Source organism: Typopeltis vanoorti, chromosome 3 (assembly GCF_054136105.1).
Source record: "Typopeltis vanoorti isolate ZY-2024b chromosome 3, IOZ_Tvanoo_1.0, whole genome shotgun sequence".
NCBI lineage: Eukaryota > Metazoa > Arthropoda > Arachnida > Uropygi > Thelyphonidae > Typopeltis > Typopeltis vanoorti.
The window spans coordinates 64,505,478-64,526,699 of record NC_143551.1 but is presented as its reverse complement, the minus strand read 5'-3'; the positions used below and the strand labels follow the sequence as shown (position 1 = coordinate 64,526,699).

At 34.9% G+C, this 21,222-nt stretch overlaps 1 protein-coding gene across 1 annotated transcript in view; it reads left to right on the top strand.

Moving 5' to 3' along the window:
* Nucleotides 1–5,340: 5,340 nt before the first annotated feature.
* The window catches only part of Bap55 (Brahma associated protein 55kD), a 146,816-nt gene continuing 130,934 nt past the window's right edge, over nucleotides 5,341–21,222 (top strand). The window contains exons 1-2 of the mRNA XM_090415661.1: nucleotides 5,341–5,500; nucleotides 18,160–18,236. Of these exons, the coding sequence (XP_090271787.1) occupies nucleotides 5,476–5,500; nucleotides 18,160–18,236 (102 nt within the window). The 5' untranslated portion in view covers nucleotides 5,341–5,475. The remainder of the gene's footprint in view (nucleotides 5,501–18,159; nucleotides 18,237–21,222) is intronic.

The window sequence follows — 21,222 nt, the reverse complement described above, 5'->3', positions numbered from 1 at the left end:
TTCTAATATTTTTTATGGAATAGGAAGTATGGGGGGATTAAGAATGACAAAGTATGAGAATGACAGAAGTGAATATGTGCATGGAATAAATAGTGCAGAAATAGATACACACATATTGCTGAGTGATATACTAAAGAATGTGAGAGAGGTTCAGGAACAAAAACAAGCATCAGTGGGAGTAAACGATGTCAAGTTAAGAAGAAGCAAAAAAGATGTTGTGCTGTATGGGAATTCTATAATTAAGGGTGTGAAGGATGGTAGAGTAATTAAAGCGTGTTACCCAGGGTCAAAGATTAAGGATATAACTAGGGCTGTGAAATTGCAGAAAGATAGAGTGAGTGAGATTATTGCAGTTATAGGGACAATGATCTTCGTAGCGAAAGATTTTCTGTCAGACGGGATTTGAAGAATTTAATGATTGCAATGAATGCAAAGAGTGAGAGTGGAAAGATCATGAGTGTGCTACCACGATTTGATTGTGATGAAATGAACAGAAGAGCAATTATAGTAAATGGAATGGTGTCCAGATTGTGTAAAAGGTTTTGCAAAGAAATGAAACTGAATATTCATTTTATGAATGTCTGGGATGAGTTTGATAAAAGGAAGGAGTATTTTAAGAGAGATGGTTTGCACTTAAATGGATTAGGAGCTTGGCATTTAGAACATTTATTGATAAAGGACAGAGTAAAGGGTCATAAACAGGGAAATGGGATTTGCTAGGGAGGCAGGTGATAGAGTTAGCTGTAAATAGTACTAAGGTCATTAATCGTTGTGAAACTGGGATTAATTGTTCGCAGAATGTTAACAGTAGACAGAGTGGGGTAATTCGCACACAGGGATATTATGGGAGGAAGGGTGTATTGCAGTTTATGTATACCAATGCTCGAAGTATTAGGAATAAGTGTGAAGAATTTTTGTCATTACTGAGTACAACATGGCCAAAAATTATAGGAATTAGCGAAACTTGGTTAACCAAAAATGATATAGTTATTGGGATTGAATGTAAGGGGTACAGTATTTTCAGGCAGGACAGAGATGACAGAATGGGGGGAGGGGTTTTATTAATGATAGATGAAACATTAAAGCCAAAAAAGATAGAAGTACCTCACTGTGACAGGTATGTAGAGGGCAGTTCATTAGAGGCTGTTTGGTGTGAGATAGAGATTAACAAGGCGAAATATGTAATTGGTTGTTGCTATAATCCAAGGGGAATAAGGGAGAATGTACATAGCATGTATTGGCAAATTAGCACGATGAGTAAAGGTCAAGTAATTATTATGGGGGATTTTAACTTTGGGGACATAGATTGGGGGAAGGAATGGTCACAAGGAACAACGGAAATGGAGTTTATACATTTGTTAAGAGATAATTACCTGAGACAGCATGTGATGGAAGGGACAAGAGATTCTAGAGTGTTAGATCTGGTCATAACATCGGAGAACATATCAATAAGTAATTTAGTTACAATGTCTCCACTTGGGGAAAGCGATCATGTGGTCTTGACCTGGGAGATTGAAAGACGTACTGAATATTCTAATAAGAATGGGTATATGTGGAATTACAAGGCTGGTGATTATGGCAAGCTGAGAAGTCAGCTTTCAGCTGTATTATGGCATGAGAAATTCAAGGGGAGAGATGTTGATGGTGCGTGGGAGATTCTCAAGGAGTATTTGAAGAAAGCTGTATCAGACTGTATTCCCAGAGTCAGAAGGAGAAATCAAGTAGGAGTAAAATGGATGACTAATACTATTAAACAAGAGTTGCAGATAAAGAAAAGGTTGTGGAAGACATATAAAGAAAAAGGTGATGAGCGTTCCAATGAGCAATATAAGGTACAGGCAAAGAGAGTAACCTGTATGGTAAGGAAAGCCAAAGCTAATTATGAGAGGAAACTAGCTGATGAATCCAAAAGAAACCCTAAAGAGTTCTTTCGTTATGTGGCTAGTAAAAGGAAGAATATCCATGGAAAGATTACTTTAAAAAGTGTTGATGGTAAGGAAATTACTGAAGCTAATCAAATAGTTGAGTTGCTTAGTGATCATTTCGCAAAAGTGTACCATCTTCGTAGTGATAGTGCAGTGTCAGATGTGCCATTGACAGATGAGAGTATAGAGATAGATGAAATTGAGGTGCTTAATATATTAAAGAACCTTAATGCTAACACTGCCATTGGGTTAGATGGCATATCGGCCCATGTGTTACGAGAATGTGCAAGAGAATTAGCAACTCCTCTAACTAGGATGTTTAATTTAAGCCTCAGTTCTGGTAAAGTGCCAATAGAGTGGAAAGAGGGGAAAATAGTTCCATTGCACAAGGGAGGCTCTAAGACTGATGTTGCAAATTATAGACCAATCAATATATCTGGAGTGGTGGTTAAGATTTTGGAGAAATTAGTTAAAATTAGAATTCAGGACTGGGTGGACAGCAATATGATACTTTATAAGGGGCAACATGGTTTTGTGAAAGGTAGGTCTTGCCTAAGTAATTTGCTTACGTTCTATAATAAAGTAACAGTGGAGTTGGATAAAGGAAATCCTTACTCAGTGATACTGCTTGACTTTGCAAAGGCTTTTGACAGGATTCCACATGGAACTCTGTTACATAAATTAGAGCAAATGGGTTTGGATCCGAAGATGGTGATTTGGATTAAAGGATGGCTGACGGACAGATATCAAAGAGTGGTTTACGGAGGAGCTGAGTCCAGGAAAAGGCAAGTGACTAGTGGTGTACCTCAGGGCTCAGTTCTTGGTCCTCTATTGTTTAATTTGTACATCAATGATATTGGAAATACCTTGAATGGAAATATCCACTTGTTTGCTGATGATGCAAAATTGGGAAGAGCGATAATCAATTCAAATGATGTGGATATTTTACAGGATGACTTAAATAGGCTGACGCTATGGACTGAGGTAAATGGCTGTCAGTTCAACGTGGCTAAGTGTAAGATGATGCACTTCGGGAGGATGAAATCGCATGCTGTTTACTATATTAACGGAACTGAACTGCAGGAAGTTGATGAGATAAGAGACTTGGGAGTTATTGTGGACAGAGAACTTAAGTTTAAAGGGCATATTGCTAAGATTGCCAAAACATCACATCAAATTACATGGTTGTTGAGGAACACACTAACAAGCAGGGATAGGGAAGTTATTATTCCACTCTATAAGGCATTAATAAGGCCGCATTTGGACTATTGTGCACAGATCTGGTCGCCAGGATTTCTTGGTGATGCGGAAGTGGTAGAAAGGATTCAGAGGAGGGTTACAAAGATTGTTGCAGGTCTGTGGGATGTTCCCTATGAGGATAGATTGATGATCTGTGGGCTCCAAAAACTAGCTGATAGACGTAGGAGAGGAGATATGATAGAGGTATTTAAATTGTTAAAGGGATTTTACAGGATTGATACTGATGATATTCTTAAGACCAATGCAGGATGTGAGAGAACGAGGGGTCATCCCTGGAGATTGTGTAAGAGTGTGGTTAACAAGGGTGTTAGGACTAGATTTTTTACTTGGAGGGTTGTGAATGGGTGGAATGCTTTGCCAGAACTGGTTGTGAATGCTTCAACTGTGAATGAATTTAAGGAGAGGTATGACAGGTATTGTGTAAATAATGGTTAGTGTGTCAATGTCGGGTCTCCCGCGATGAGTCTTTTGACTCCATGGAGACACCGTTAAAATAATAATAATAATAATAATAATAATAATAATAATAATCAACGGTACCAATCAAGGGTCATTATTTTATAGTCCTATTTATTTATATGCGATTACCAAAAGTGAATTCTTATTTGTTAAATGGTAATAACAGTAACTATAATATTTTATTTTATAAAATCACTTTTTTAGGTTACCGTATGAGTTTTTCGCTTAATATATTTAAAAAAATTATTATTTTTTCTTTTTTTTGAAAAAATAAAAAAGTAAACAAGAAGTACAAGGGGCTCTCAAATTTGAGAAAAATATAACAAAGGGCCCCTTATAGCTCATCGCTGAGTATATCACAATTGACTTTCATCAAAATCTCCTCTTCATTTTCTGTTTAGACACACGAATTAAGTACAAGTAAATTACCAGCAAACAGAAACTTGAATTTAAAGGAGCTAACAGCTAAAAGCTTTCATCTTTTTTTAATCGCTGTCAAGAGTTGCAGTCAAATGTAGTAAAATTTTTAATATTTTCGGTTTTCAACTTGTTTTCTTTGACAGCAAAGATCAATCTCTGTTTTATACACTCAGTTATTCTTTCCCTTTACATGTATTATTTATTATAATTATAGCATATTATAATAGTAACGCTTAAATATAAGCGTTACTTATATTTAAGTAACTTATACATATGCACTGAAAAATAACTATCTTGTGTGTGCACAGAACACTAAATCCAAATAATGTATAAAACGAAAGAGGCTTGAAAATATGCATATACTATAGCGAAATTTGGGCAATTAACAAACAACATAAAGAAAGAATAAAAACATGTGAAATGAGATTCATGATAAGAACTGCAAAATGCACATTATTAGACAATAAAAAAAAGGAATTTAGATATTTTAAAAGAACCAAAAATAAAATCAATAGAAGAAAAACTAAATAATTACAAACAATATTGGAGAGAGCATGGAATACCGAGCCTGTGTAGCTCAGTGGATGTGGCGTTTGCATACCACGGCGCTTGACCGCACGAGGGAAGACTTCTTGGTTTCGAATCTCGTCGGCTACTAGAGGAAATTTTTCTAAGTCTTTTTTCGACCGGTTCCCGAGTTAGTCGATCTCTTGCACGGGTAAGCGACCCGGAAACTCGGGTTTTTCGTCCCGTAAACTGAAGAAAATCGACCGTAGAACCCACACTATTTCAGACATTAAATATATTGTGTTAGGGACCACGAAATAGCGGTACTTGTTGAGCCATCTCTCTTCACTGCTTGCCGCTTCATTAGTGATAGCATTGGGCCAGCTATCTCTGATTGGGTTCCAGTGGAGATGGAACTGCTCACTTCGTCTCCAAAAGTTAGATAGGGCTGATCGGCCTCCCCTACTCCCTTTACGGGAATAAAAGGCGTTAGCTGTTTTTTTTTTTTTTAATGAAAACCCGATATCCTAAACAAATAATAAAATACAACTTAGTTAGGAAAAGAAGACTGGGTAGACCTTACAAGAGGATATTATATGGATAATGAGACTGAAACAGACCAACGTGGTCTATATCCGTAATTAACGTTATTATTATTATTATTATTATTATTATGTTGTGTTTTTTTTTTCTTTTTGTTTGTTTATTTATATATTTATTTTCTGAACGACAAATTTCTTCCGGAGTCGTAGGTGGCGTTGTTTTCCTATTGTAAACTCACGTTGTAGTTGTCATGAGAAAATAATATGTGTAATGTTTTTTTGTATTAGTTATGTTTTTTAATTCTTTACAAGCAGTGTAGTTTCTTAAATATCTTCTGTCATTATATATCAAAACTGAAACAATGAGTGGTGGAGTATACGGTGGAGGTGAGTGTCGTTTTTCAACATTTTTCAGCGATTCTGTTTGGCTGTGGATGAGGGGTTCTAAAGTTCAGATAAAGGATGCTTTGAAATTAATTCATATTATTATTCATTTATTTATTATGTAATACATCAAAGGACTCATGGCTGGAGGGTACTTCACCTCCATACAGTTCAATGTACTGTATATGTACATTGATAAGCGGAATTAAAAGCAACAGGATTACAGTTAATCCATCTGATTTTGTTCGCTTTTACTTTGTTCGGATTATGTAACACTTTGTTGAAACATTCAAGAAAATGAATGTAACATTTTCTATTATAACTCGCAAATCAACAGAACTACGTAACCGCCAAGTATCACATGTGATACATAGCGGTCACATAATTTTAACATCGGTTGACCGTCACTCACCCAAGAGTGCGTTACGAAAATAATAAACCAATATCAAGTTTAGACAAATAAATAAATACATAAATAGAAAATAGTGTCACCACTATCACACCTCATGAGTCTTTGCTGTGAGCAGCAAAGACTCACGAGGGAGGATATTCTGTTATTCTACTGCACATAAACTCACTTTCTGTACTATAATCCACCAACTGCACATATCGCCATCTACCGCTTACCACCAATAATAATAACAAAGCAAACATACAGGAGCGAATATCACCAATAATACCGTCCCCACTTATAAAGAAAAGACAGCTAATGCAGCAAAAACTTTAAGATAATTGTTGTTAAATAGTGGGATAGATAAATTGTCAAGAGAATCCAGAGTATAGACAGAACAGAAAAATGGCAAAGTTAAGAAATACCAAGAGTATTATCAACATCAGTAAAATAATCTCAACATAAATATTATAAACAAGAGGGGGAAAAAAAACAAACTTAACAACACTGAGAATTGCAAGAAAAACACAAGAATTTGCAGGATGCAATGTAAGTTACACAGATGTCGAAAATGATAAAGATAAGTTTTTTGAACTGTTATATCATCTTCTGTCTTCCATCATCTATGTAGATGATGATGATGATGAGGCTGAATGAACTCTTTTCACTTCTGTCTGTCTCTAGGGAGTCCAAACAGTTCTGTTCAGTTTGGTGTCGCTTGTTGTGATTTGGTTTTCAGGTCCTCTTTTATTTTGTCTATCCATCTAATTCTAGACTGCCCTTTGGATCTTTTACCTTCCATTGTTGTATACAGGGCTTTAGTTGATAGTCTTTCTGTTCCCATTCTGATCACATGGCCAAACCATCGCCAGCTTCTTTCTTTGATTTTGTCTATTATTATTATTTCTTGTTTTAGTCTTTTCCTTATGTCTTCGTTTCTTAGTCTATCCAGCAGAGATATTCCAAGTAATCTTCTTAGCCAACCCATTTCAGTAGTTAATAATTTTTTCTCTTTGGATTTTTTTGAGATTCTGGCATTCACTTTTGTAGAGAACTATTGGGAGGACCATTGTCTCGTAGATTCTTACTTTTGTTACTTGTTTGATGTCTCTTGACTTCCATATTTTATTTAGTCGTCCAAAAGTTTGGGATGCTTGGCGAATTCGTCTGTTTATATCTTTTGTAATTTCACCATTGTACTCAATTACTCCTCCGAGGTAGGTTGAAGTTTTCTTCCTTCTCTAGATTGTTACTATCAATTTCAATTTTCAGACTGGTGTTTCTTTTTCCTATTTGCATAATTTTTGTTTTGTCTATATTTAGGTTTAATCCAAATTTCATACATTCTTTTATTTTATCAGAAAATCGTTTAGAAATTCTTCCATGCTTGCAAGTAATGCAATGTCATCTGCAAATTTTAAGTTCGTTATATTTTTCCCATATATTTTGATTACGGAGCCTTCTTTGTTTAAGGCCTTACTGGTTGCTTCTGTCACCAGACTTGTAAGATTGAACAAGTTTGGTGACAGATTGCATCCCTGTCTTACTCCACACTCTCTGTGTGGAACCAATTGATTAAGGTGTCCTCCACTCATACTGCACTTTCAGATTTCTCGTATAGATTCTTTATTATTCTTATATTTTTGTTGGGGATTCCAAATTCTTTCATAGTTTCCCATAGTTCCTTTTTACAGATTGAATCAAATACCTGACAAAAGTCTATGAAATTTATATAGCAACTTTGGTTGTACTCTAGCATCTTTTCTATTTATCTTAATGTGAATAATTGATCAGTTTGCTTCTTCTTCCTGGTCTGAAACTTGCTTGTTCTTCTCCTAATGCTAGTTCTATATATGGCTTAATTTGTTTTTGGAGTACTTTCATAAAAATCTTACCTATAATACTGAGGAGGCTAATGCCTTTGTAATTATTGCATTCTGTTTTATTTCCTTTTTTTTGTATACAGGAGTTATAACTGATTTGGTCCAATCAGTAGGTATTGCTTCATTTTTGGAAATCCTTTCAAATATTGTTTTTAATGATTCCAGAAGTTGTTCCTTTTCTGCTTTTAAGAATTCTGCATGTATTTGATCAATACCTGGTGCTTTCGTAGTTTAAGTTTATTTTTGCTGTGTGCTATTGTTTCTTTCGTAAAGATATTTCTTTCCTCTTCCATTTCAGTGACTGGAATAATAACATTCTGAGAGCTTATTTTTAGAGGGACCTGTGGCATAGTATAATTATTAAAAACAACACGTAAGTTCACAGTAATAACTTTAATTAATAAATAAGGTAGATATTTCATACTAAAACTAATAGTACATCTTCAGTGTTACAAACAGATAGGAATAGAATACAAGTAATGAACATTCGGTGGATCACCTATTAAAATACATTGCTGTCGCGAGCTAGGAAATGAAAGAAATTAATAAATAACTAATATTTAAGATAATTAGTTTTTTAATGATTACATAAAATAAAAGTCTCCCAGATCTTTGAGAGAGAAAGAGGCAATCATTTCGATTTAAATTCGGTCAGTGTAAAAAAGCTTCACAACTTTCTTTAAAGAGGCGTTTATATTTGAACCTGCATCTGAAGGAGAATAGCTTTATCCCACTGGATATTATGGGTAGTGGTAATACTGTGTTGTGCTAGACCAGACTTCTGAGGTTTGTTGTAATCCTGAGAGCTGTTTTTATTATATAAGTCCCTAAAGTATTCTTCCCATCTGGCCATTCTCTTTGTTTTAGTTTCAATTAGTTGTCCCTCTTTGCTTTTGATCATTATCATTTTTGTTGTCCATGTCTTACTAATTCGATCTATTTGCTTATTTAATCCATGGAGGTTATTTTCTTTTGATAGTTTCTCTGCCATTTTGCATTTTTCTTCTAACCAGTTATTCTTTTCTCTTTTAACTAGTTTTATAATTTCTCTGGTTAATCTATTATATTAATTTCTGTTATAGTTCCGTTTTAATTTCATGCTTTTCCTTTGGTCACCTCATTCAAGATCCAATCCTTTTTTACTTTCTCTTTCTGTGAACCTGTTGTATTTTCTGCTGATTTTAATATTATTTTTTTAATTTGCACGAATGTTCTTCAATGCTTATATTCTGTTTTGATAGTTCCTTCAGGTTTTTTTCTAGTTCTAGTTGATATTTTCTTAGAATATTATTGTCTTGTAGTTTGTTATAATTTATTACTGGAAATTACCATTAAAATTACATTACATAACATAACATAACAGAAAATAAAATTACAACCACAATAAAAATAACATATGAAACACTAAACAAATCAAAATAAAATAAAAACATAGATAATGATAATAATGATAAAACACAAATACCAAGCATCAAAAATACACTACCTAACACCTCTAATGTGCAGCCCTCAAAAGCAAACTTCACATTTCAAACACAGTGACTCAACATATCATCCTTTCAGATACAAAAAGACCTACAGCAGTAGCCAACACTAAAAATGTTCATACCAAGGACAAACAATACACTTACAAATCTTTGGTGCTAAGCATCCTGGAAAGTTTATCTTACTTCTTATAGTCACTAAAACCCACTGTATGGAAAGAAAAATAGCCACAAATACAAAAGCCAATACCCACACTCTCAGGCACCAAGAATCAAACAAAAGCCCTCGAAAGCTAATTCGACCTTTAGAGGACAGCAAAACCAGCATATCATCACCTCTAGGGAAACAAAAACTGCTACAAATATGAAAAGCCAATAGCAATGCATACATTATATTCTTCTTTTCATCAGTATCTTACTCTAGCATAAGTTTGGTTTGAAATACTTCATGACTAAGCTGTATGTATATATTGACAGCATTTAACTTCATCTAAAGTTTGACTTGTATCTCATAATACATGGCATACTCCCTTCTCAGTGTGCTTAATAGCATACATGATATACAGTTATGGTAAGAATTGCTTGCAGACCAGTTTCGCTCTTCAGTGAAGTGACTACAGAAAATTACCACTAGGGTTTCAAAACAAAATAATAATAATAAAAAGTTATAGTTAATTAAAACTCCATCATTATCTCACCTCATGCAGCAATCTCATTGCTTTATCTGGATTACTTCAAGATACTTGAGTCGCTTGGATTCTACTAACAGGCAGCATTATATCAAACTAGTTCTCTTCACTGGTAGTCAAGAACACCCACTGGATGACTTTTAATGACATGGACAATATTTTCAAAAACCTGATAACAGTTCCCAAAATTCATAGAGTTCAGTAGAAATTTATCACTGAACTCTATGGAGTTTAGTGATAAAAAAAAAAAGGAAAAAAAAAACTTTGTTGGTCTACCTGCAGACTATGTCTCTTTGGTTGTATATTAAACCAATTGGCACTAGGCACAAGAAGCATTGACTGGATGACTTTGAATGAGGTCTGATGTCTCTTCAATGGAAACCTGACTCATGGAGATACTAAGAGATATCTCTGGATGACAGACGTCATATTTCTCATAAGTGACAAAATGGAGTTTCAACATTTTATTGCTAATACTTTGAATTAGTAATATACTGTAACAAGGTTTTTGGCTGCATTGGAAAGTATTTTGAAGTTTATTTTGCACTTGGTTAGACTATAATAAATTTAGTTTAATCCTTTATCCAAGTGTAAGCAAACAAAGTTTGCGCCTGAAAATATCTTCAGGACTGAGGTAAGGTGGTGCAACTCGTAGCAAAGGTGGACCAAGCTCTCATCATTCCTTGTCTCAGTATCTCCTATAATGCAAAGCATATATCCTTGTGGACATGTATACTGCCATGCATTAAGGGAAGGGCCATTACCCAGACCGGTTTTGACCTTTATTGTGGTCTCGTCAGTGGGAGGCAGACCCAGAGTGGTGATACTAAGGCAAAAGTAATGGAGAGGTCATATTTACCTATACGAGTTGCCAACCAGTGTACCACCTTATTATATAAATTACTCTGGATTTAGAGAAAGATGTTGGAAGTTTATTTTGCACTTGGTTAGACTATAATAAATTTAGTTTAATCCTTTATCTAAGTGTAAGCAAACAAAGTTTGCACCTGAAAATATCCAATTTGCCAACACACTTGACCTCTTCCTAACAAGCTCTCCTTCCAAGTATACTGTGGTGGTCACTTTTCATGTTGGTAATTCGGATCACAACTTCATACAAGTCTCTTTTATCAGAACAACCTGCATCCACCAGCTCACAGTCTCGTGTCCTTTGGCATTACAAGGGTGCCAAATGGGACGAGCTCCATGACTTCTATTCTTCCTTCCCATGGTCCGACTATTGCTTCATTTCTTCTGATTCAAACACCTTCTCAGGAATTAAGCCTTTCATCCCTTATTCCACTCCAAATTCTTAGCTACCATACAAGCCTTGGTTTTCAAAAAAAGTGTGCCAATGTAGTAAAAGAAAAATCCTCTGCATACCATGAATGGCTCAAGACCAATACTCCAGCTGCTCACCTTGCCTACACTACAGCTTGCAACAGTTGTAAAAGAATCATAAAAGAATTTGGTCCTTTCCAAGTCTAAATCAGACTTGAAAAGGACCAAAATGCTGCAAACTTGCCTCCTGCCCAAATGGTTGTCGCTCCTCCATTGGGTGCAATGTCTTCCCCCACCACACACACACTACGTTATCCCCAGTAGGTAGTAGTTTGGTGCAGTCTGTATTGAATGCAGCTCTAGCATTGAGTATACTAGCCAGTGCTGATACCAGCCCTAGCTCGCACAGCACATTGACTATTGCAAAATACAACTATTGCTATAAAATGAATTATATAAAATACAATTGAGCGGTATTGTATTACAAACAAGAAAATAATGGTTTTTAGATAAAATAAAACAGGAACTTTCATTTTATACTGGAGGGGCTGCAGCCTTTATGGATGAGCCGCCACTAATTCCTATTGAGTGTTTTCTAAACTGTGCTGTCACTGCTTGTTTCGTTTAGCAATTTTTCAAAGTAATAAGTAATTATTCTAGACATCTAGAATATCTTTATCTTCAGTTTTGTTTGCTTACAATTGGATAAAGGATTAAACTAAATTTATTATAGTCTAACCAAGTGGGAAAAAACTTCCAACATCTTTCTCTAAATCCAGAGTAATTTTAATAATAAGGTGAGATACCTTTTGGCAACTCGTATAGGTAAATATGACTTCTCGATTACTTCCACCTTAGTATCACAACCTCTGGGTCTGGCTTCCACTGACGAGACCTCAATAAAGGTCGAAATCAGTCTGGGTAGTGGCCCTTCCCTTAATGCATAGCATTATACATCTCTGCAAGGAGGTGTGCTTTGCATTATGGGAGATACTAAGACAAGGAGTGATGAGAGATTGGTCCACTTTTACCACGAGTTGCCTCAGTCCTGAAGATACTTCAGGCACAAACTTTGTTTGCTTACACTTGGATAAAGGATTAAACCAAATTTATTATGATCAAAGAAATGGTGGGGGTGACATCCCATTTGGCATGAAATTCTCTCATATTGTACCATCATACTGAATGAATGAGGATTGGTCAGCTAAATCAGAAGTTGCTAGCCCATCCTCATTCATTCAGTATCCAGGTAGATACCTAATGGGATGTACCACTAGAAAGTGATGATTTCACATTAGGTTAGAAGTCCTGGTCGATTCTCCACATTCCTTAAAAGGCTATGTGGAGGTTTCCTCACAGTTATACGTCTGTGATCCTTAAGCTCCCTCCACCCCAAACTACATATACATTTAGTTTCTTTGTACATTCATCTGTATAGTCAGTGAAATGCTTAAAGAAAAATACTAATAAATATTATTCAAATATTTGAATTTGAAGCCTATTGGCTCTTTATATTTAAGTAACTAATAAACAGTTCTTTTGTTTAAGTATTTCACTGATAAAACTTTATGAAACTTTCATGAAAAGCATTAATAAAAGGCAAATATATGGACTTATAGAGAGAGCTTTGTTTTTACATATTGTAGTATGACGGTACTGTTTCATGAAGGGTTTGCATTTTAATGTGTTCTTGATCAAGTTTTAAACTTTGCATGGTTTCAAAGTCATACTTTATTTTAAATTCTGCAATATAGTAATAGTTATTTATTCTTTCTTTCTTTCTTTCTCATTGTACATTCATTTAAAAAGAAGAAAAAAGATTCTCAGTAGCATAGGCATATGATGACATCATTCATTATCACAACATTTGAACCCAGAGTTGTTTTTAGCTTATGTAGTGTTTCTTACATATTATAGTGTGCTTCTTCAGGAATAACTGAATGGTAAACTGCATCTTATAAAGAAAAAAAATGCGGTGTTAAATCACGATAATAAACAATGTATAGCCCATATCATCTGTCAATTTTATTGTTGATTTTGTTTACATCTCATGCATCATAACCTAATTCAGTAAATTTTAGATTTCTTATAACGTATAATATGCAAATGAAATTACAATTGAAGCAGGCATTTGATATAGGATATAGATTATCTGTTATTGCAATTTGTTAGATTCTGTGGGCTTTGTACCTTTATAAGATTTAGTTTTCTCTTGTTTTGTCTAATTAGCCTTCATGTTGCACTTTTATGAAACAATTTATAGCACAAAGAGAAATAATTGAACAGCAGGTTTAATTGATCAATATTTTGTCTCAGTCACAGGAACATTATTGGGAATATTACAATGTTAAAATTGTAATAACACATACAAAAACACATGATGATGTCTCTGTGACTGAGACTAAATATGGAATCTATTAAACCTGTTGTTTAATTATTTCTCTTGGTGCTGTAAATTATTCCATTAAAGTGCAACATGAATGTAAACCTAAGCCAAAATACTCATTTCTAACTAGCCTTATATTGATACACTTTCAGTCATTCTTAAAAGTGCACACCACAGCACATGAGAAACTAGTTGAATGAATTAAATTATTTTATGTGATTACTATCAGATAAATTTAAGAAGTGACCTAGAAAGCCAAAACCTCTGAAGTGCCATAGAAGACTTACAAGGCACTTCTTCAGAGATTTTGGTCTTCTTTCTCACTACTGACTGCACCAGTCCATCTAGATCAGGGATTGGCAAACTTTTTAGACCATTGACCCTTCCATGGAATTTTCAATCCCTCATCAACCCCCATCATGCTAAATAAATGTTATCAATAATAAATTTCTCAATTTCCTTTTTGCCTCTCGATAAGAAATATTTAAAGAAATGTATAAAGAACATTAAAAATTTACTTACATTTTATTGATTTACTTGGAATGGTTAATGAGTAGGATGTGTTTGATGAATAGTTGCATGTTTACTAGGTGCATGTTTACTCAAAATCGTTTTAGGTGTTTATTGACCACTAGACTTTTATCAATCCCTTGGATAGCCATATTGATCCCCCCCCCCCAAGGGGTTGATATCAACCACTTTGCAGACCCATGACTTAAATCTTAGTCTTTCTTAGGATCTTTTTCTTCCAATCCTGACATCAGACCTGCTTTGATAATCTTTCTTCTCCATTGCAATTTAATTGACCAGTATTACCACCTGAGATCAGCTTGCTTGCATATTCCTGAATGCTAACAGTGTCAAATTCTTTCATGGTATCTTCTTTTTTTTAGTATGATTCTGCCATTGATATCATCAGTTCATCCCTCTACTCTTTCTCATAAATCTTATTTATGATATCTGGTCTTTGGTCAATTGTTTTACTTCTAAGCCAACTCTCAGATCTGTGAATTAATATTGGTTTCAACCACCCTCTCTTGTGTATATACTGAGAAACGTTATTAAATGTATACAACATTTAATAACGAGTGAGGGGCCCCCTTTTGCCTTGAGAATGGCTTGTATTCACTATGGCATTCATTCACATAAGCCTCCAAAATGCCCCTGGGATGTGGTCACAATAGCATTGCCAGGTTGTTGTTGCAGATTGGATGGCAGCAATTGCTCCTGTGAACTGCCTGCTCCACCTCATCCCAGAAATGCTCTATTGCAGTGTTTCTCAGCCTGTGGTCTGCAACAATGGGACAGGTGGTCTGCACACAGACTTAAATAAATATATATATTTTAATTATCTCCAAACAAAAATTAAAATTGAATAAGTAAAAATTATTGAAATAAAATGGATACTTTAAAAAACCAACAAATAGCAGCAGAATATTCATTCCATGAACATTCTGTTGCTACAATAATTTAATGAAAAAAGGGGTGAAGTGAGCAACAGTATGGTTTTATTGCTTCTGCTTTCCTTCTGCTTTTCTTTCTCTTCTGCTTCTGTTTTGTCAGATTTGAAGTAAACATGTGTTATCCACATTTTAACCAATTGCTTGTTGTTTATTGATTTTTATTATTGAAGGTTTTCCTCCTTCAACCAAGGCTCAGTATAACTTCAGAAGTGCTAAGCAATACTTGGACAAAGTGTGTCATGAGTTAACCCCAGTATTTATATATTTTTTAATAATGGAAAAGTGCCTTAGAACTAGGACTTTGAAAAGCAAATCAAACAGGTGATGCTAACCCTAATTGTGATACATGTGTTGTATTAGTGATTTCGCATCACTCCTTGTTGACGAAGCATGGTTATCAACACTACCCTACTATCTTTCAGACATTTTTTCGAAATTAAATGAACTGAATCTCTCCCTTCAGAGAAATTCTTTAACTGTTCTTTGATGCCTACGACAAAATAAAGGCATTTGAGAAAAAAAAAAAAAAAAAACGTGTTATGGATTAATTATGTAAAAGACAGACAATTTGCACCTTTTCCAACATTGGAATCCTTAGTGGAAAATTATATTTTTTTTGATTCTGAGTTTATAGAAAGGGTTTGTGACCACCTCAAAACTCTGACACAGAATTTTGCATATTTTCCAAATAACTTTTAAAAATTTCAGTTGGTTCGTGATCCATTTCAGGCTTACAGTCACAAGAACAACGTTTCGTTATCAAAAGAGGAACAGTTAATTGAGCTTTCAAGTGACAGTGGGCTCAAAATGCAATTCTGTGATCTTGGTTTGGCTCGATTCTGGATCTTGCCTTCAGTGAGAAGTGAATTTCCCAAATTATCTGAAGAAGCATTGAAAATGGTCATGCAGTTTTCTACAGCCTATTATTGTGAGAAAGGATTTTCATCGCTCCTTCAAATAAAAACAAAATGCAGAAATCGTCTTTGTGTGTGTGTGTGTGTGTCGATCTTCAACTGAAGTTGACCAATATTAAGCCAGATAACCAGCAACTCTGCAAGGGCCGAGCAGCTCAACCATCTCATTATCTTTCCATATGTATTCAAAACATGCTTTTATATTTATTATGTTATAAATGGCACAGTTTTTCTCAAATGTTGGTAATCCTCACATAGGTTTTTAAAAAATGTACATAACTTAGTGGTTCATAGAATTGTTTTAGGCATTTTACTGGTCCTTGGGCTTAGAAAGGTTGAGAAATGCTGCTTTATTGGATTGAGATATAAGGGACTGTGCTGGCCATCAGAGTAAAAGAAACTAGCTCTCATGTTCCTCAAACCACTGCTCTTTGTGGCATGATGCATTGTTTTGCTGGAAATACACATTTCACAATGGGTGAAAACATGATCAGCAAAGATAGGCTGTGGCATTCAGACAGCGTTCAACTGGTATCAAGGGACAAAGAAAACATTTCTCACACCATTACACCCTTGCCACCAGCTTGAGCTGTTGCTACTTGGTAAAAAAGATCCATGGCCTCATGTTATTGCCACCATATTCTGGTTCTACGGCATGATACAGTACAAACTGGGATTTGTCAGACCAGGACATTTTTCCACTCGTCAGTTGTCCAGCGTTGGTGATCACATCTACTGAAACTACATCTTCCTGTTCTTAGCTGACAGCATTGAGATCCAGGATGGGCATCTGCTCCTATCCCGTCCATGATAGTATATAATGAACTGTGTGCTCTGAGATGATGTTTTGACCACCACTGTTGTACTGAGCTGTGATTTGACTGGTGGGCTGTCATGTTTCACAATCCTTACCATTCTCTGACCTCATGAATCAATGAGTTGTTTCTATCCACAGGACTGCCATTGGCTTTGTAGTTGTCTCATTATTACTTGACTCCTGGTACACCCTAACTCTGTTGTGCATGATAAGTCCTGAAGAGTAGACGTTAAGATACTGGCACTAACAATCATACCACGTCAGAGTCACTTAAGTCACTCCTTTCACTCATTCTGATGTATCAAACACAAAAAACAGAACCATCGGATGCCATCTGCCTGATTTATATATATAGCCAACTGCAGCCATATGACTCAACATCTTTCTACAGGAATGGTCTGTTTTCCTAAATCAAGAAGTGTTCTTAATAAAGTGGGCACTCAGTGTAGCTAGTTTAATCTTTTGACTAATTTCTCTCTTATTCTATATAAATTTATTCATTTGCCTCTCCACCATACCAGCTTTACTAAAAGAAGCTCTAATGCAGATCTATAATCAAATTCTTAATATATGCCATCAAGAGTACATATTAGGAACTTGATGATGATGAACAATGGCAAACTAAAACACATTATTATTAACGATTCTACATATAACACGCGTGTGCACGCACACACACATACAATCTGTATAAATATAGACAGATGATAAATAAAGGACCAAAAGACAATGATATTATAATGCAAGCCCTGAAGACCAAATTTGATTAAATTTGTCGAGTTAAAGTTATTACATTTACCATTTCAAAATGTTTGTCCCTTCAAGCAACCTGCTTTAACCCAAAATTGAAATACTGAAAAATGTTAGTAGATTTAAAATTTATACCCAATTTCATTAAATCCAGGGCAGTTATTATTATATATGCTCTTACAAATAGTCCAATTTAAACCAAAATTTGATATTTGCAAAATACTGTTGGGCCAGAGTATATGCATTGAGATGAATGGACATGCAAAATGAATCTAGGTGCTTACTCATTTTGCAAAATACACTTAAGAAGTAGCAAAGTGCCAAGAAGTGTTCACTACTCCTCATCTAGATAGTTATTCACAGATTAAAATAGTTTTGACACACATTTATTTATATTTTTCATTTATACATTTGCTTTTATGTTTTTAGATATGAGATCGAAATAGACCAATATGGTCTATACTCGTAATTAGTGTTATGATGATGATGAGATTTTCATTAAGGAAACAGTCACCTAATTTTATTTTCCATTTTATTTAATATTTTAATGTAACATAGACAAAACCTCTGTAAGAAATTAATTTGTTTCTGATTTTTATTGCAGATGAAGTTGGGGCATTAGTATTTGATATTGGCCACTACTCAATACGAGCTGGATATGCTGGAGAAGATTCCCCAAAAGTAGAGAAAATTAGTTTCATTTGTTTAGCAGATAAACATGCAAAAAATGATTTTTTTAAAAAAATATATTTCCTAATGATTTTATTACTGCTGAAATATGCAATATAACTCCAATGATACTTCAAAGAGAAACTGAATTAGTTTGATTGTATATTGCCCCCCCCCCCCTGCTCAATATCCATACTAGATATGTAGAAGACTCCATAAAGGTAGAGAAAATCATCAGTTCTTGATATGTACTACCCACAAGGATATATACTGAACACTACGAATAGTCCTACATAATGAAGTTTGCATTATTACTAGCTTTCTGTTGACAGCTTTCTTCCAGATTAATATATTATTTATTAGGACTTCAGTATTGTCAGATCTTACATAAGTATAGGTTATATATTGCTATACAAAATGTCCACTTTGTGTTATATAATTGAATACCTTTTGAATGCTTTTTTTTTGCCACCTTATCATGTGCCATTTTAAATATAAAAAGGGTCTTTATAACTTCTATATGTCCTGAACCCAGCTAGTTCTTTCCCAAGTTTCTCATTGACAGTTTTGCTTAGCCTCTTGAAACACTAAGCAGGGAAAATTGCTCATTAATTCTTGCTTACAGTTTTATTTCACTTGTTATAGATGGCTCTACTCTAGTCATCTGGGATTTGAATTATGATGTCAGGCACCATAAATAATTTTTATCTCCATTCTTATCTGACTTCTACATAGATCATCATCATCACACTTTTCATGGATTTAGGCCCACAATGGCCTGTTCCATCCTCAGAAGGCATCGTTGAATCTCTTTAGAGGACTTCTTGGTTTTACATAGATGAAGGCAAATCACTTTTTTTTTTTACCTGAAACAGTGTATCAATGCCTCCTCTACCCTTCTTTCAGAAAGACATCAGAAGGATCTTGAACAACCTGGACATCAAAAAAGGCTTCTGGTGCTGATAAAATCCCACCAGTTGTAGTCAAGAGATGTACTTCTGAACACCCCAGAAGAAATATACATTTAATTATCTGAATTTATTTCCAGTTTTTTTTTTTTTTTTTTTTTTAAGATTGTTTAATATATTTTTGTTGAAAGTTTTTCCACTTGGTTACACTATAATTAAAGATGCCAAGAAATTATATTCCGAATTTAATTCTTTATTCAAGTGTAAGCAAACAAAGTTTGCTTATAATGTAACTTCATGACTGGGCAACTCGTATATTGACGTTAATGAGTTCACATCACTTGCCATAGTATCTCATAATGCAAAGCACACATCCTTACGGACATGTATAATGCTATGCATTGTGGGAAGAATCACTACACAGACCAGTTTCGACTTTTAATTAAGGCATAATTCCATATACAAGTAGCCAAAAGGTGTCACACACCTTATTAATAAAATACTCTGGATTAGAGATAGATGTTGAAAGTTTTTCCACTTGGTTATACTATAAAGTAAAAATGCCAAGAAGTTATATTCTTGGTTTAATCCTTTATCCAAGTTTGTGCGTGAATGATGTGAACTCATTAGCTTCTGTGTACGAGATGCCCAGTCGTCAAGTTACTTCAGGCACAAACTTTATTTGCTTACACTTGGATAAAAAATTAATACCAAGAATATAATTTCTTGGCATCTTTAGCTTAATGCTTTAGTCATCTATTTTATAAAAAATAAAATAAAATAAAATGTGGTGTATCTGAATGAAAGTCATCAGATACTCCACATAGGAGCATGGGAGTGTCATTACCTTAAGAAGAAATATCTGTGTAATTTTGTTCAGCTAAAATTAAGCAGATGTTTGTTGAAAAATAATATTCCTGTAAAATTGCTAGCAGAGACAATCCTTACACTGGTTGCCACATGGGAAGTGGGCTGAGAAAAGGAAATAAGTGGTGACATAAATAACCATGTCCTGAGTGGATTTTATGTGTCACCCTATACAATCATATTGCCCAAATGCTGCTAGCCATTGTGGGTTGACGTGTGTGTGTGTGTGTGTGTGTGTGTGTGTGTGTGTGTGTGTGTGTGTGTGTGTGTGTGTGTGTGTGTGTGTGTGTGTGTTTATAGCCAGTTTATTTACAACTGGCTTGCAAAATGCTTGAAAAATCACTCAAATTGGTGTGAACTGGCTCTGGCATGCCAGTGTCTTCCTTCCTTTTTAAATTGGATTGCCAGTTTCTCTCAGGTTGTTCACTACATTTAAGTGATCTGAAAAGTTCTTGGCCTCAACCATAGATGGCAACACTATTGGCAAGATTTTTTTCTTTTTTTAAGTTGGTACATCTGTCATAAGCATCCATGTAAAATTGCAAGTCAATCTATCAAGTAGTTTGTTTTATACAACTGTCTGTAGCAAAAGTGTTGTCTGTATTCCTTCAAATTGGTAAAATTGAGTATCATGCGATTATAAAATTCTTTGTAAAAGAAGGTTTAATGCCAAAAGAAATTCATTCAAAGTTCATAAAAGTTTATGGACACTCTTCTCCTTCGTTTTCGGCAATTAAGAAATAGCTTGCTGAGTTTAAACGTGGCTGTACCAGCCTTGAAGATGATCCACGTGAAGGACGTCCAAAAAGTGTAACAACACCAGAAATCATTGATCAAGTGCACGATATGGTATTGGATGACCTGCAAGTCAAAGTGCGTGAAATTGCTGAGACTATAGGCATTTCAAAAGGACGTGCAAGATGGGTGCCGTGCTTTCTCACAGCAGATCAAAAACGCACTTGCACGAAAATCTCTGAACAGTGCTTGGAGTGTTTTAACAAGAATAAAACTAATTTTGTGCATAAATTTATTACTATGGATGAGACTTGGATTGCCATTACACACCAGAATCCAAACAGCAGTCAAAACAGTGGACAGAAGCCGGTTGTTCAGCGCCAAAGAAGACAAAGTCGGTTCCATCAGCAGGAAAAGTCATGGCATCGGTGTTTTGGGATGCATTTTGTTTATTAATTATCTTGAAAAGGGTAAAACAATAACCGGGG